At 41.8% G+C, this 14,485-nt stretch overlaps 1 protein-coding gene across 1 annotated transcript; it reads right to left on the bottom strand.

The window, feature by feature from the left end:
* On the bottom strand, positions 1-13,428 carry chmp5a (charged multivesicular body protein 5a). The gene is made up of 8 exons (XM_010866728.5): positions 13,237-13,428; positions 12,454-12,558; positions 12,146-12,192; positions 8,051-8,144; positions 6,748-6,819; positions 6,516-6,624; positions 5,116-5,231; positions 1-3,033 (listed from the first exon to the last, which is right to left on the bottom strand). The coding sequence occupies exons 1-8, from the start codon at positions 13,303-13,305 to the stop codon at positions 2,983-2,985; spliced, it is 663 nt and encodes a 220-aa protein (XP_010865030.1). The 5' UTR covers positions 13,306-13,428; the 3' UTR covers positions 1-2,982.
* Positions 13,429-14,485: the final 1,057 nt, after the last annotated feature.

Genomic DNA, 14,485 nt, shown 5'->3' with positions numbered 1-14,485 from the left:
TAGGTCAAAAAAGTTTTATTGTGTAATATTTTAATTCATAGCTAGGCCACATTCAAATCACTTGCAACTGATCTTAAACAAGCTATGTCTGCATGTAAATAGCTTACATCTGTCTGCGCATAGACACACAAGTACTGAATACTAACACAGAGTGACTAATAAGCAATTTTATTTGAGACTGCTAAATGGGTCCCCCAAGCCTGGGCCCGGGACAACGTTCCTGGTGGCCCCCCCCCACATCAGCATCACTGTTCTAATGTAAGATGTTGTCTTTATGTAAAGATGTTATGTAAAGATGTTGTCCTTATGTAAAGATGATGTTATTTAAAGATGTTGTCCTTACGTAAATATATTGTCCTTATGTTCAGCTGTTGTTATGTAAAGATGTTGTCCTTACGTAAAGATGTTGTCCTTATGAAAAGATATTGTCCTTATGAAAAGATGTTGTTATATAAAGATGTTGTCCTTATCTTAAGCTGTTGTTATGTAAAGATGTTGTCCTTACGTAAAGATGTTGTCCTTATGAAAAGATATTGTCCTTATGAAAAGATGTTGTTATATAAAGGATGTTGTCCTTATCTTAAGCTGTTGTTATGTAAAGATGTTGTCCTTACGTAAAGATGTTGTCCTTATGAAAAGATATTGTCCTTATGAAAAGATGTTGTTATATAAAGATGTTGTCCTTATCTTAAGCTGTTGTTATGTAAAGATGTTGTCCTTACGTAAAGATGTTGTCCTTATGAAAAGATATTGTCCTTATGAAAAGATGTTGTTATATAAAGATGTTGTCCTTATCTTAAGCTGTTGTTATGTAAAGATGTTGTCCTTACGTAAAGATGTTGTCCTTATGAAAAGATATTGTCCTTATGAAAAGATGTTGTTATATAAAGATGTTGTCCTTATCTTAAGCTGTTGTTATGTAAAGATGTTGTCCTTACGAAAAGATATTGTCCTTATGAAATGATGTTGTTATTTAAAGACGCTGTCCTTATGTGAAGATGTTATGTAAAGATGTTGTCTTTATTTGCTGCCTGTTGGGCCCTGTCTGGCTGTCTGGTGGTTTACTCTGGTGGCTGTCTGGTTGTCCCTGGTCTCCCCTACGTCTACTAGATCACCAGACTGCCGGCAGAGTAGACCACCAGACAGCCAGACAGCCGACTAGATCACCAGACAAGACCACCAGACAGCCAGCTAGCCGACTAGATCACCAGACAGCCGGCAGAGTAGACCACCAGACAGCCAGACAGCCGACTAGACCACCAGACAAGACCACCAGACAGCCAGCTAGCCGACTAGACCACCAGACAGCCAGCTAGCCGACTAGACCACCAGACAGCTGACTAGACCACCAGACAGCCGGCAGAGTAGACCACCGGACAGCCGACTAGACCACCAGACAGCCGACTAGACCACCAGACAGCCGGCAGAGTAGACCACCGGACAGCCGACTAGACCACCAGACAGCCAGACTGTAGACTAGACCACCAGACACCCAGCAGAGTAGACCACCAGACAGCCGACTAGACCACCAGACAGCCAGACAGTAGACTAGACCACCAGACACCCGGCAGAGTAGACCACCAGACAGCCGGCAGAGTAGACCACCAGACAGCCAACTAGACCACCAGACAACCGGCAGAGTAGACCACCAGACAGCCGGCAGAGTAGACCACCAGACAGCCGGCAGAGTAAACCACCAGACAGCCGACTAGACCACCAGACAGCCGGCAGAGTAGAACACCAGACAGCCGGCAGAGTAGAACACCAGACAGCCGGCAGAGTAGAACACCAGACAGCCAACTAGACCACCAGACAGCCGACTAGACCACCAGACAGCCGACTAGACTACCAGACAGCCAGCAGAGTAGACCACCAGACACCCGGCAGAGTAGACCACCAGACAGCCGGCAGAGTAGACCACCAGACATCCAGCCGGCAGAGTAGACCACCAGACATCCAGCCGGCAGGGTCGACCACCAGACATCCAGCCGGCAGAGTAGACCACCAGACAGCCGGCAGAGTAGACCACCAGACAGCCGGCAGAGTAGACCACCAGACAGCTAGACAGCCGAATAGACCACCAGACAGCCGGCAGAGTAGACCACCAGACAGCCGACTAGACCACCAGACAGCCGGCAGAGTAGACCACCAGAAAGCCGGCAGAGTAGACCACCAGACAGCCGACTAGACCATCAGACAGCCGGCAGAGTAGACAGCCAGACAGCCGACTAGACCACCAGACAGCCGGCAGAATAGACCACCAGACAGCCGGCAGAGTAGACCACCAGACAGCCAGCAGAGTACACCACCAGACAGCCAGACAGCCCGCTGTATTACTTCTAATCCGACCAAAAAATGCAATTGATCAAACACAAGAATAGACAAAAAAGAGAAAATCAAGCTAAATTATTTTCAGAAGATTGTAGTAAACCTTGGTTAAAACATGATAAAAAACATCTATCAGTCCTTCAAAATGCAGAATTTTTTATATTCATTTGAAATAACCAACAGACATTTTACAGGCAGACAGCAAGCCAACCCAGACTTGATGAGTTAGTAGCTAAATGTTAACATTGCGACCCGAGGGTTCGGTTCAGCCATCATACACAACACTGATGTAGAACAAGCTTATTAACACTGTACAGGACAATACTAACTGGCAATATGTTATTATGTTAGCCTGATGGTGCTATCATGTCAACTCTCAAACATGGTCATGTCGAAGATTTGTGTTGACAATGAACAATGACGCTGGAAATCACCCAGACAGATCTGTGAGGAAGCTGGGTTTCTGGCATCTCACGAGCCCACATGATAGCATTGTAGTGGTAAAAACTCCATACCAATACAGCATCAACACTACAGTACTACTCTAATGGTAATACTGCAGTGATCTTCTCATACTGTTGTAATGCATAAATGTCACTCTAAATATAAAAGGGTTCTTGTTCTGAGTGCAGCAGTTGTTTTTCTTTTCCAGGTCTAACTAGCAGGGATCTGTGGTAGACCAAACTCATCCACCAGAACACCATCCTGGAAACACAAGACAAAAATAGTTATTGAAGTTACAATAAGTTATTAAAGGAATATTACATTTTTTGTATGTTATACCTAATTTTCTACAAATGTCTAGTGTTCTAGCTGGACAGCTGCAACAACAAGGTTTTTGGCTAAAGTATAATTACAGTTGTGATCAAAAGTTTGCATACCCTGGCAGAAAATGTGAAATTATGGCACTGATTTTGAAAATATGACTGATCATGCAAAGAAACAGTATTTTATTTAAGGATAGTGATCATATGAAGCCATTCATTATCACATAGTTGTTTGGCTCCTTTCTAAATAATAAAGATAACAGAAATCCCCCAAATGGCCCTGATCAACAGTTTACATACCCTTGAATGTTTGGCCTTGTTACAGACACACAAGGTGACACACACAGGTGAAAATGGTAATTAAAGGTGAATTTCCCACACAGGTGGCTTTTTAAATTGCAATTAGTGTCTGTGTATAAATAGTAAATTAGTTTGTTAGCTCTTACGTGGATGCACTGAGCAGGCTAGATACTGAGCCATGGGGAGCAGAAAATAACTGTCAAAACGCCTGCGTAACAAGTTAATGGAACTTTATAAAGATGAAAAAGGATATAAAAAGATAACCAAAGTCTTGCAAATTCCAGTCATTATTGTTCAATCACTTATTAAGAAGTGGAAAATTCAGGGCTCTCTTGATACCAAGCCAAAATCAGGTAGACCAAGAAAGATTTCAGCCATAACTGCCAGAAGAACTGTTCAGGATACAAAGCAAAACTCACAGGTAACCTCAGGAGAAATACAGGCTGCTCTGGAAAAAGACGGTGTGGTTGTTTCAAGGAGGACAATACGACGATACTTGAACAAAAATGTTGCTAGAAAGAAGCCTTTAATGCACAATTGCCACAAAAAAGCCCGGTCACAATATGCCCGACAATACCTTGACACCCCTCACAGCTTGTGGCACACTGGAATTTGGAGTGACGACACCAAAATAGAGCTTTATGTTCACAACCATAAGCGCTGTGTTTGGAGAAGGGTCAACAAGGCCTATAGTGAACAGAATACCATCCCCACTGAGAAGCATGGTGGTGGCTCACAGATGAATGCAGCATGTTATCAGAAAATACTGGCAGACAATTTGCATTTGTCTGCACGAAAGCTGCGCATGGGACGCTCCTGGACTTTCCAGCACGACAATGACCCTAAGCACAAGGCCAAGTTGGCCCTCCAGTGGTTACAGCAGGTGAAGGTTCTGGAGTGACCATCACAGTCTCCTGACCTTAATATCATCAAGCCACTCTAGGGAGATCTCAAAGGTGTGGTTCATGCAAGACGACCAAAGACAGCATGACCTGGAGGCATGCAAGAATTCTAGGCCTCATAGACAAAAGACTGCATGCTGTCATTGATGCTAAAGGGGGCAATACACAGTATTAAGAACTAAGAGTATGCAGACTTTTGGGGTCAGTTAATTTTTTTCTTTGTTGGCATGTTTTGTTTTATGATTGTGCCATTCAGTTATAACCTACAGTTGAATGTGGATCCCATAAGAAATAAAATGAATGTTTTGCCTGCTCACTCATGTTTTCTTTAAAAATGTTACATATATTACTAATTCTCCAAGGGTATGCAAACTTTTGAGCATAACTGTACAAGCCATACAAGTGGACAGGTTAGGGCTAGGAGGTTATTGCCAAGTTAGGGGTTCTTATCTATGAGAAGGTTTTTGACAGGTTAGGGGTTCTAATCTATCAGGAAGTTATTGACAGTTTAGGGGTTCTTATCTATGAGAAGGTTATTGACAGGTTAGGGGTTCTTATCTATCAGGAAGTTATTGACAGGTTAGGGGTTCTTATCTATCAGGAAGTTATTGACAGGTTAGGGGTTCTTATCTATCAGGAAGTTATTGAAAGGTTAGGGGTTATTATCTATCAGGAAGTTATTGACAGGTTAGGGTTTCTAATCTATCAGGAAGTTATTGACAGGTTAGGGTTTTTTGTCTTGATGGTCTTGGTGTTGTGTGATGGGAGGATGGGGCATGAAACCCTCTGAGATGAAGGGTTCAGGTTTAAAATGTTACCTTGTTGGTCTTGCTCTCGCTGGGCATGCCCTCTGGGATGGAGGGGGCAGAGGAAGCCTCATCCAGGTAAGAACTGTCATCATCCAGTAATAACTCATCCCCCAGGGCATCCAGCTCTGACAACATACAACATATTTCTTAACACCTCCTCACCAACATCATCAAGCTCTGACAACATACAAACGGCTGAGAAATTAAAAGACAACATAAAGTGTCTCAAGTGTCTAAAATGTTGGGCCACCAGCCACCAGAATTGCTTCAATGCTCAATCAGGTGGTCCCATCAGATGGTCCTGTTAGATATCAGGTGGTCCCATCAGATGGTCCTGTTAGATATCAGGTGGTCCCATCAGATGGTCCTCTCTGATATCAGGTGGTCCCATCAGATGGTCCTCCCAACCACACACAGCAACACACCCACCACACACACCCACACCCAACCACACACACCCACACCCAAACACACACCCACCTACACCCAACCACACACAGCAACACCCAACCACACACAGCCACACACACCCACACCTACACCCAACCACATACAGCAACACACCCACCACACACACCCACACCCAAACACACCCAAACCTACACTCAACCACACACAGCAACACACCCACCACACACACCCACACCCAACCACACACACCCACACCCAAACACACCTACACCCAACCACACATAGCAACACACCCACCACACACACCTACACCCAACCACACACACCTACACCCAAACACCCACACCCAAACACACCTACGCACACCCAAACACACCTACGCACACCCAAACACACCTACGCACACCCAAACACACCTACGCACACCCAAACACAGCAACACACCCACCACACACACTTACACACAACCACACACACCTACACCCAAACACCCACACCCAAACACACCTACGCACACCCAAACACACCTACGCACACCCAAACACACCTACACACACCCAAACACACACACTTACACCCAACCACACACACCTACACCCAAACACCCACACCCAAACACACCTACGCACACCCAAACACACCTACGCACAACCACACACATCCAAACACACACACCCAACCACACCGACACACCTACACCCAACCACACACACCTACACTCAACCACACACACCTACAACCAAACACACACACCTACAACCAAACACACACACCTACAACCAAACACACACACCTACAACCAAACACACACACCTACACCCAAACACCCACACCCAAATAACCCAAAAACACCTACGCACAACCACACACACCCACACCCAAACACACGCACACACACACCGACACACACCTACACCCAAACACACACACCCACACCCAAACATACCTACACCCAACCACACACACCTACACCCAAACAACACCCCACCACTAAGTACCTGCTTCCAGGTCATCTTCATCTATGTCCGGTGTTCCATAGCTGCGACTCAGAGACTCCTGGACTTCGTTAGCGTCCTCCATCATATCCTCCAGCTGGTCCTGTAGGTCCTAGACACACACACACACAAGATAAGACATTGTCATGCACAGTGTCATTGACCAAATAACAGATTCAATATAAGACATTGTCATGCAGTGTCATTGACCCAATAACAGATTAAATTGACCTACTTCTATCTGATCAATCTTGACGTCCTTGTAAGCTCTCTTCATCTCTTTGGCTCCGATCTTCATCGCCTCTACCTGAAATCACACAAAAACAAGCAGTGATTATCCAACTCCAACTAGTGAAATCTCAGGATCTGTTCCAACTAAACTAGTGATCTGTTCCAACTCAAACCAGAAATACATCATGATCTGTTCCAACTCAAACCAGAAATACATCAGGATCTGTTCCAACTCAAACCAGAAATACATCAGGATCTGTTCCAACTAAACCAGAGATACATCAGGATCTGTTCAAACTAAACCAGAGATACATCAGGATCTGTTCCAACTCAAACCAGAAATACATCAGGATCTGTTCCAACTAAACCAGAGATACATCAGGATCTGTTCCAACATAAACAAGTGATCTGATCTAACTGAAGGGTTTTGGTGTAGCCATTTTGGTCTTACAATAATCATGTACCCAGACAGTTCCGCCCAATATCGTGGAAGGTAGACCTTACCCTAGTAGTTGTAGATTTTTTTTTATTGGCATTCTTATTTATTCATTATCTTATTAGAAGGGTTTTGTACTCTGTATGTTTGATCAATTACACATATGCTAGAAACCTAGTCTCTCTCTCTGTCTCCAACTTATAAGGCCAGTATCTTGTGTTCCGTGGCAGTGATGAATGGAATGTCGGCTGAGCAGGGCCTTGGCTCCTTTAAGCAGTAAGAGAAACAGGCCTCTGCCTGTGCCATTAAACCACCATTAGAAACTGTTCTCTAGGAGGAAGCTCTTGAACAGCAGGGGGTTATTATTACTTACATCCTACAGGTGAACAGAGCTCTATTCCTTATTGGGAAGAGCATAGTTAACTTGAGTCCCCATATAGTAACTATCTAGATTGTTATATCTCAGTCTTTAACTGGGTTGTCTGGGCAACCGACATTCTATGATTTTCTGTCTCCTGGAGCTATTTGTGCAACCTTGCATTTTTAGACAACACCGTAGTGGCTACTAGGCCTTGTATGTACATTCTGCAAATGCTAATTCCGTCAACTGTTGGAGGAGGATATAAGCTTGAAACTTACATGTACATAATACATAATCAGAACATTCTGTCATGACTTATTCTGTGTTGGTCTCTGTACTTGTACTCTTTTTGTCATGATGGTTGTTCCCATGGATCCACGTAATTAAACTGGAAATAATCAACTGTTATACCAGACTCTGAGAAGTTCTTATTTGTATAAATCGTGAACATTTTCCATCTTCCACATAGTGTAGTTGGGTGTATGTATGGTGTAGTTCTATTAATCTTACTGTAGTCTTGGTGTCCTTCAGTGATTGTATGGTGTAGTTTGCCTGTTCCATATTAAAGGACTGCTGAGCCAACTGGTCTCTCTGACCTTCATATCTGTAACACAATACAGAACACTTTAATGAGGAATAGATACAGAACACATTACATGAGGAATATATAAAAGAACACAGTATATGGGGAATATATTAAATAACACAGTATAGGGAACATATTAAATAACACAGTATATGGGGAATATATTAAAGAACACAGTATGAGGAGTATATTAAAGAAACACATTATCTGAGGAATACATTAAACAACACATTATATGAGGAATATATTAACCAACACATTATATGAGGAATACATTAAAAAACACATTATATGAGGAATACATTAACAACACATTATATGAGGAATACATTAAACAACACATTATATGAGGAATACATTAAACAACACATTATATGAGGAATACATTAAACAACACATTATATGAGCAATACATTAAACAACACATTATATGAGGAATATATTAAACAACACATTATATGAGGAATACATTAAAAAACACATTATATGAGGAACACATTAACAACACATTATATGAGGAATACATTAAACAACACATTATATGAGGAATACATTAAACAACACATTATATGAGGAATACATTAAAAAACACATTATATGAGGAATACATTAACAACACATTATATGAGGAATACATTAAACAACAAATTATATGAGGAATACATTAAACAACACAGTATATGAGGAATACATTAAAAACACAGTATATGAGGCATACATTAAACAACACAGTATATGAGGAATACATTAACAACACATTATATGAGGAATACATTAAACAACACAGTATATGAGGAATACATTAAACAACACAGTATATGAGGAATACATTAAAGAACACCGAATATGAAGAATATATTAAAGAAACACATTATATGAGAAATATATTAAACAACATTATATGAGGAATATAAAGAACACAATTTACACTGATGCCAAAACATTATGACCACCTGTCTAATATGCTGTTGGTCCTCTACGTGCCGCCAAAACAGCCCTGACCCACCGAGTCAAGGACTCTACAAGACCCATGAAGATGAACTGGCACCAAGACATTAGCAGCAAACATTACTGCCTGGTACGGCAGCTGCTCCGCTGCTGATCGCAAGTCCCTCCAGAAGGGGGTAAAGTCTGCAGAGCCCATCATCCGCTGCCATCTCCCCTCCATGCAAGGCATCTACTATACACGGAACATCATCAAAGGTCACATCCACCCAGGCTATGGTCTGTTCACAGTGCTGCCGTCTGGTAGACACTATCGGAGCATCAGAACACGCAATTCCAGACTCACATACTGTTTTTTCCCTCAGGCCATAAGGCACCACAACCAGCAACACTGATCCATGATCCTACTGATTCAACCAGCAACACTGATCCATGATCCTACTGATTCAACCAGCAAAACTGATCCATGATCCTACTGATTCAACCAGCAACACTGATCCATGATCCTACTGATTCAACCAGCCAAACTGATCCATGATCCTGCTGATTCAACCAGCAACACTGATCCATGATCCTACTGATTCAACCAGCAAAACTGATCCATGATCCTAGTGATTCAGCAGCAACACTGATCCATGATCATACTGATCACACATGTGAACATTCCAGATGCTCTGACGTCCTTCCAGGTACATTTAATGTACATTAGAATATTCCCTCTCATGTACCATTCATAAACATATTACACTCATATGTATCTATAATATTAATACTTCTACCATACTATTCATACTCCCCATCCTACTCTTTCATAAATTGCTGCTAGGTTTATTACTGCTATATCTATAATATTCAATACTACTACCAATATTGCTGCTAGTTTACAGAACTCTTGTCAATTTTCTTTGACTTGTCACAGTAGACCTTCTTTCGGTTCGGTCCAGACAGGATAACCTTCATTCCCCTCAGGTATCGATGAGCCTTGGGCGCCCAACACCCTGTCACCGGTTCGTCACTCCTCGTACCACTGTCGGTAGGTACTCACTGACCGGAGCACCCCACAAACCTTACTGTTTCAAAGATGCTCTGACCCAGTCATCTGGCCTTAACAATTTGGCCCTTGTCAAAGTCGCTCAGGTCTTTATTCCTGTCCATTTCTCCTCCATCCAACACATTGACTATGACAACTGATTGTTTTCTTTCCATCTAATCTACCCAGACCTTAACATTTGCCCTTGTTAATAGATGATCAACGTTATCTGCTTCACCTGTGAGTGGTAATAATGTTTTAGCTCATCAGTGTATGAACAATATATTAAAGAACACAGTTAATGAGGAATGCATAACAGAACACCTAATGAGGAATAGAACACAGAACACATAAGAGGAATTAGGGCTGGGCGATAAAACAATATCAGTTTCTATCATGATTAAAAAAAATATATGATGATTTATACATCTCTGGAATAAATGAAGAGACCACTGCACCTATTTCTTTCCTTTCCAAAAAAGTTGAAAAGCAAAGTTTACTGAGGAACAGAAGCTTTCAATTTGCAGTGGTCTCTTAATTTTTTTAATTCTTAACTGTCTTTTCCTCACTAAAAACCTTCCTTTTAGCACCGGACATTACTGCCTGGTATGGCAGCTGCTCCGCTGCAGACGGCAAGTCCCTCCAGAGAGTGGTAAAGAGCTCATTTAAGATGGACTGAATTGAAGTGGAAAACTGTCCTATGGTCTGACAATTCACATTTTTTTAATTATTTTGTGGAATCATGGACACCGCATTCACTGGGCTAAAAAGGAGAGGGACCATCCAGCTTGTTATAAGGGCACAGTTCAAAAGCCAACATCTGTGATGGTATTTGAGTGCATTAGTGCACATGGCATGGGTGACTTGCTGAACAATATAAACAGGTTTTGGAACAACATATGCTGCCATCCCAACTACGTATTTTACAGGGAAGGCCTTGCCTATTTCAGCAAGACAATGCCAAACCACAGTCTGCATGTGTTACAACAGCATGGCACCGTAGAAAAAGAGTCTGGGTGCTAAAGCGGCCTGCCTGCAGTCCAGACCTGTCCTCCATTGAAAACATTCGACCAAGGTAACCCCGAACTGTTGGGCAGCTGAAATCCCATATCAAGCAAGAATGGTAAAACATTTCATTTTCAAAACTACAGCAATTGGTCTCCTCAGATCCCAAATGCTTATAGAGTATTGTTACAGAGTATGTGTTGCTCACATTAAATTCAAAATAGGCATGTTATTTTCCAAAATAATAAAATGTCTCACTTTCAATATTTGATATGTTATCTTTGTCCTATTTTCAATTAAATAAAGGGATACACTATTTGCACATCATTGCATTCTTTTTTGCATTTTACACAGCGTCCCAACTTTTGGGAAACAGGGTTGTTTATATTGCAACAGAACAGAGGTGAACGAGAGACATGGCCACAGTTAATCTATTTTGCATTCAACATTGCCTTGATGTGTCGGTTCTGTCCCATTGGGATATCTCACCACCATAACGTCATCCTGTAAACACTATAACATTTTTAAAAACAATACTTATGGCAATGAGCAAGATGTGCAGTACAAATCCCCCTGCAGGAGAAGGGATAAAACAGACGACTGAACTCGTTTTGCCTCATTAACTTGGTCACTCATTTGTTACTTCGCTAAAAAAGTTCTGTATTCCCAAATTCATCTGCTCAGTTTACTGTTACTGTGGGAAAGTGACCCTTTTAGTTTGTGGAAATGCCCTCCAGCTCTGGGGATCTCCAACTCTTTGTGTGCCATTCACTATAAAAACACCTGTAAATGTTTTCAGGTAGATAACTGTCTCTATATGAAAACACAGTGCATTATTCAACTGCATTGCACTGAACATAACTATGGAAGGTGCAAGAGTTTGAATACTACATTTCTGGAAATTCCCATTAAGTGTACATTATCAATACTAAATGATGTCAGATACAATATTGTGATAACACTTTGCCATATTGCCCAGCAAGGAATACAAGATGGTCATACATAAAATCTGAAGAGTGCGTTTTTAACAAGGACTTACTGTCTCTTTTGCTTCAGAACCCTCATAGCTTTTTGTTTCACCATGTTCTGGAGAAGAAAAGTAGAATAGTATTTAAGTGCAACTTTATTCCCCCAATTTTCAGCACAAGTGAAGCTGTCAACACATTCAAATGAATACAGGCTGTGTAGAACAATCAAATAGTTGGAGAAATCTGGGTTGGGTTGTTTTGGGCAGTGCCTCCCTGTGGAACGGGTCTCAGGGCCTCTCTGTCACAGAGGAACAACAGACTTTTGGCTCTTGCCTTCTGAGGACTACAATTTGTGTCAAAGGCCAAAGGTCAGGGTTACCTTAGCGGGTCCTTCTCTCATTTTCTTCATCTGGTCTTTATACTTCATCAGTTCAGCATCCAGACGGGAGATCTTCTTGTCAATTGACTCTGCCCTGGCATCCACCTAAACATCAGATATTACTCACTATTTACATAATAATACAGACTATTGATGAGAGTGTGGGAGTCAGTTCAACACTAACAAGGCCACAACAAACAGCCTGTTCTCATTACATCATTTATAATCCATTACTAATAAATAAGTACACACAGAACACAGTGCAGGTCTCAGTTCATCTCACATCTATTATGAACAGGCCTGTAGCAAGCACACGTCTCTGGTTGCATGTTGAGGTGTCCACGTACAACAAGATACATCTCTCACTTTAATTACATTAAACCAGTTATATAGCACACAAATTAATGTAAATTATGCATACATATTAAACAAATGAACAACACAACAGAACATGGTGAGTTCTGAGACATAGCTAACGGAGGACCATGCTAGACGCAGTATAGATGGGTGGTTGGCAGCACAGTGTCGCTAGAAAGCTCTGGACAAATCCTGTGTTAGCACTATGACCCAATAAGAAAAACGGCTAAATTGAAATAATCACAACAAGGCTAATTACTCTGGATTGAACTTAATGCCACTATTAGATAGGTGGTTGGTGAGTTGTTTTGTTGTTTTGATTCTGACAGATGAGCAAACCATCGGTAGCAACTGGCTAATTATAGCTTACTATAGTTGTCATCATAGCACAACGTCAGCTAACGGTAACAACAAAACAAGACTTACATTTCCTATGCAGTCCGACAGATTAGGCGGAGGTGCTTTAGGTTTTCCGCGACCAAATATTCGGTTCATTTTAACAATAAGTAGAACTCTTCAATTCCTTTTAACTTGTCAGAAAAACAATGAGCACCTAACTGTCTACAACCCACTCCCCAACCACATCTGAAGACACCCGGAAGTGCCATACCTGCACAAACGAAGCTATTGGTCGAAGTAAATGATGGGGGCCAATGATTTTTCAAAAGCGGTTGCCCTCCTGTGGTGAGAACAGGCGATGCCCGCTTTATGTGACATCCTTTTGTTCAGTCTTTGTTGTTGACCAGACTTGTTCCATATTTCTGTCAGTCTTTGTTATTGACTAGGCCTGTTCCAGATTTCTGTCAGTCTTTGTTATTGACTAGGACTGTTCCAGATTTCTGTCAATCTTTGTTATTGACTAGGCCTGTTCTAGATTTCTGTCAGTCTTTGTTATTGACTAGGCCTGTTCTAGATTTCTGTCAGTCTTTGTTATTGACTAGGCCTGTTTAGCAAAGGGACATCCCCGCCATAACATGGGTATTACAGTGTGGGTAAATACTTTGGTTTACAAAGAGAAACTTGGTCCGTGTTTGACCGCTGAAAAGAAGCTGTTGCTAAAATAATATTTGTTGGGAATTCTTATTAGTGACTTACAGCCTAAACAACACTGTTTATGAATCCAAGACCAGGGGGATGGAAGGTTTTAATCAGTGGTAAAGAAGCCTCAGAGTGGCAACAGGCTATGGGGAAGAGTGGGCACAGACCACCTCCACATACACACGAACTTCACATACACACCAACTTCACATACACACCACCTCCACACACTCAGCCACTCCACACACAACCTTGATCTACAGACTTCTGACAATTAGCCTCACCATGGCAACATGTAGGTTCCATCCAGGACAATGAATAGAGATAATTAAATAGATTGAAGATAGGGTTTATAGGGTTTTGTAAAGTACAGCCGGAGAGATGAGTCACCCTATCTTAACATGAGATAGGGTGCAGGTCAGGCTGCAGGCTGTTAGCCAGCCTTCTAGCATAGTGGAGTCTGTCGATAGCATAGCCAGAGTAGTTAGTACAGCTTTACCTATTACCACTGTGACTCCCTCCAGGCTGAGAAAAGTTAAACAAGGTAGTGCTAACAAAATCAACCTTATTAAGATAAAGCCTTCCTCCACCTCGGTCACAAATAAAAATAAAAATGACTGGTCGCATCTCAAAATGG

This window comes from Esox lucius, chromosome 3, assembly GCF_011004845.1.
Source record: "Esox lucius isolate fEsoLuc1 chromosome 3, fEsoLuc1.pri, whole genome shotgun sequence".
In the NCBI taxonomy this organism is placed as follows: domain Eukaryota; kingdom Metazoa; phylum Chordata; class Actinopteri; order Esociformes; family Esocidae; genus Esox; species Esox lucius.
The sequence above is the reverse complement of the archived record's forward strand: the minus strand, read 5'-3'. Positions and strand labels throughout refer to the sequence as shown.

What these genes read in the sequence shown, in the direction of transcription:
- chmp5a (XM_010866728.5), bottom strand. Translation starts at nt 13,305, where the DNA reads ATGAACCGAATATTTGGTCGCGGAAAACCTAAAGCACCTCCGCCTAAT. An exon ending in TGAGAGAAGGACCCGCTAAG is followed by an intron (nt 12,193 to 12,453) that starts GTAACCCTGACC and finishes TTTCTTCTCCAG; the next exon opens with AACATGGTGAAACAAAAAGC. An exon ending in TGAAGGACACCAAGACTACA is followed by an intron (nt 6,820 to 8,050) that starts GTAAGATTAATA and finishes GTGTGATTTCAG; the next exon opens with GTAGAGGCGATGAAGATCGG.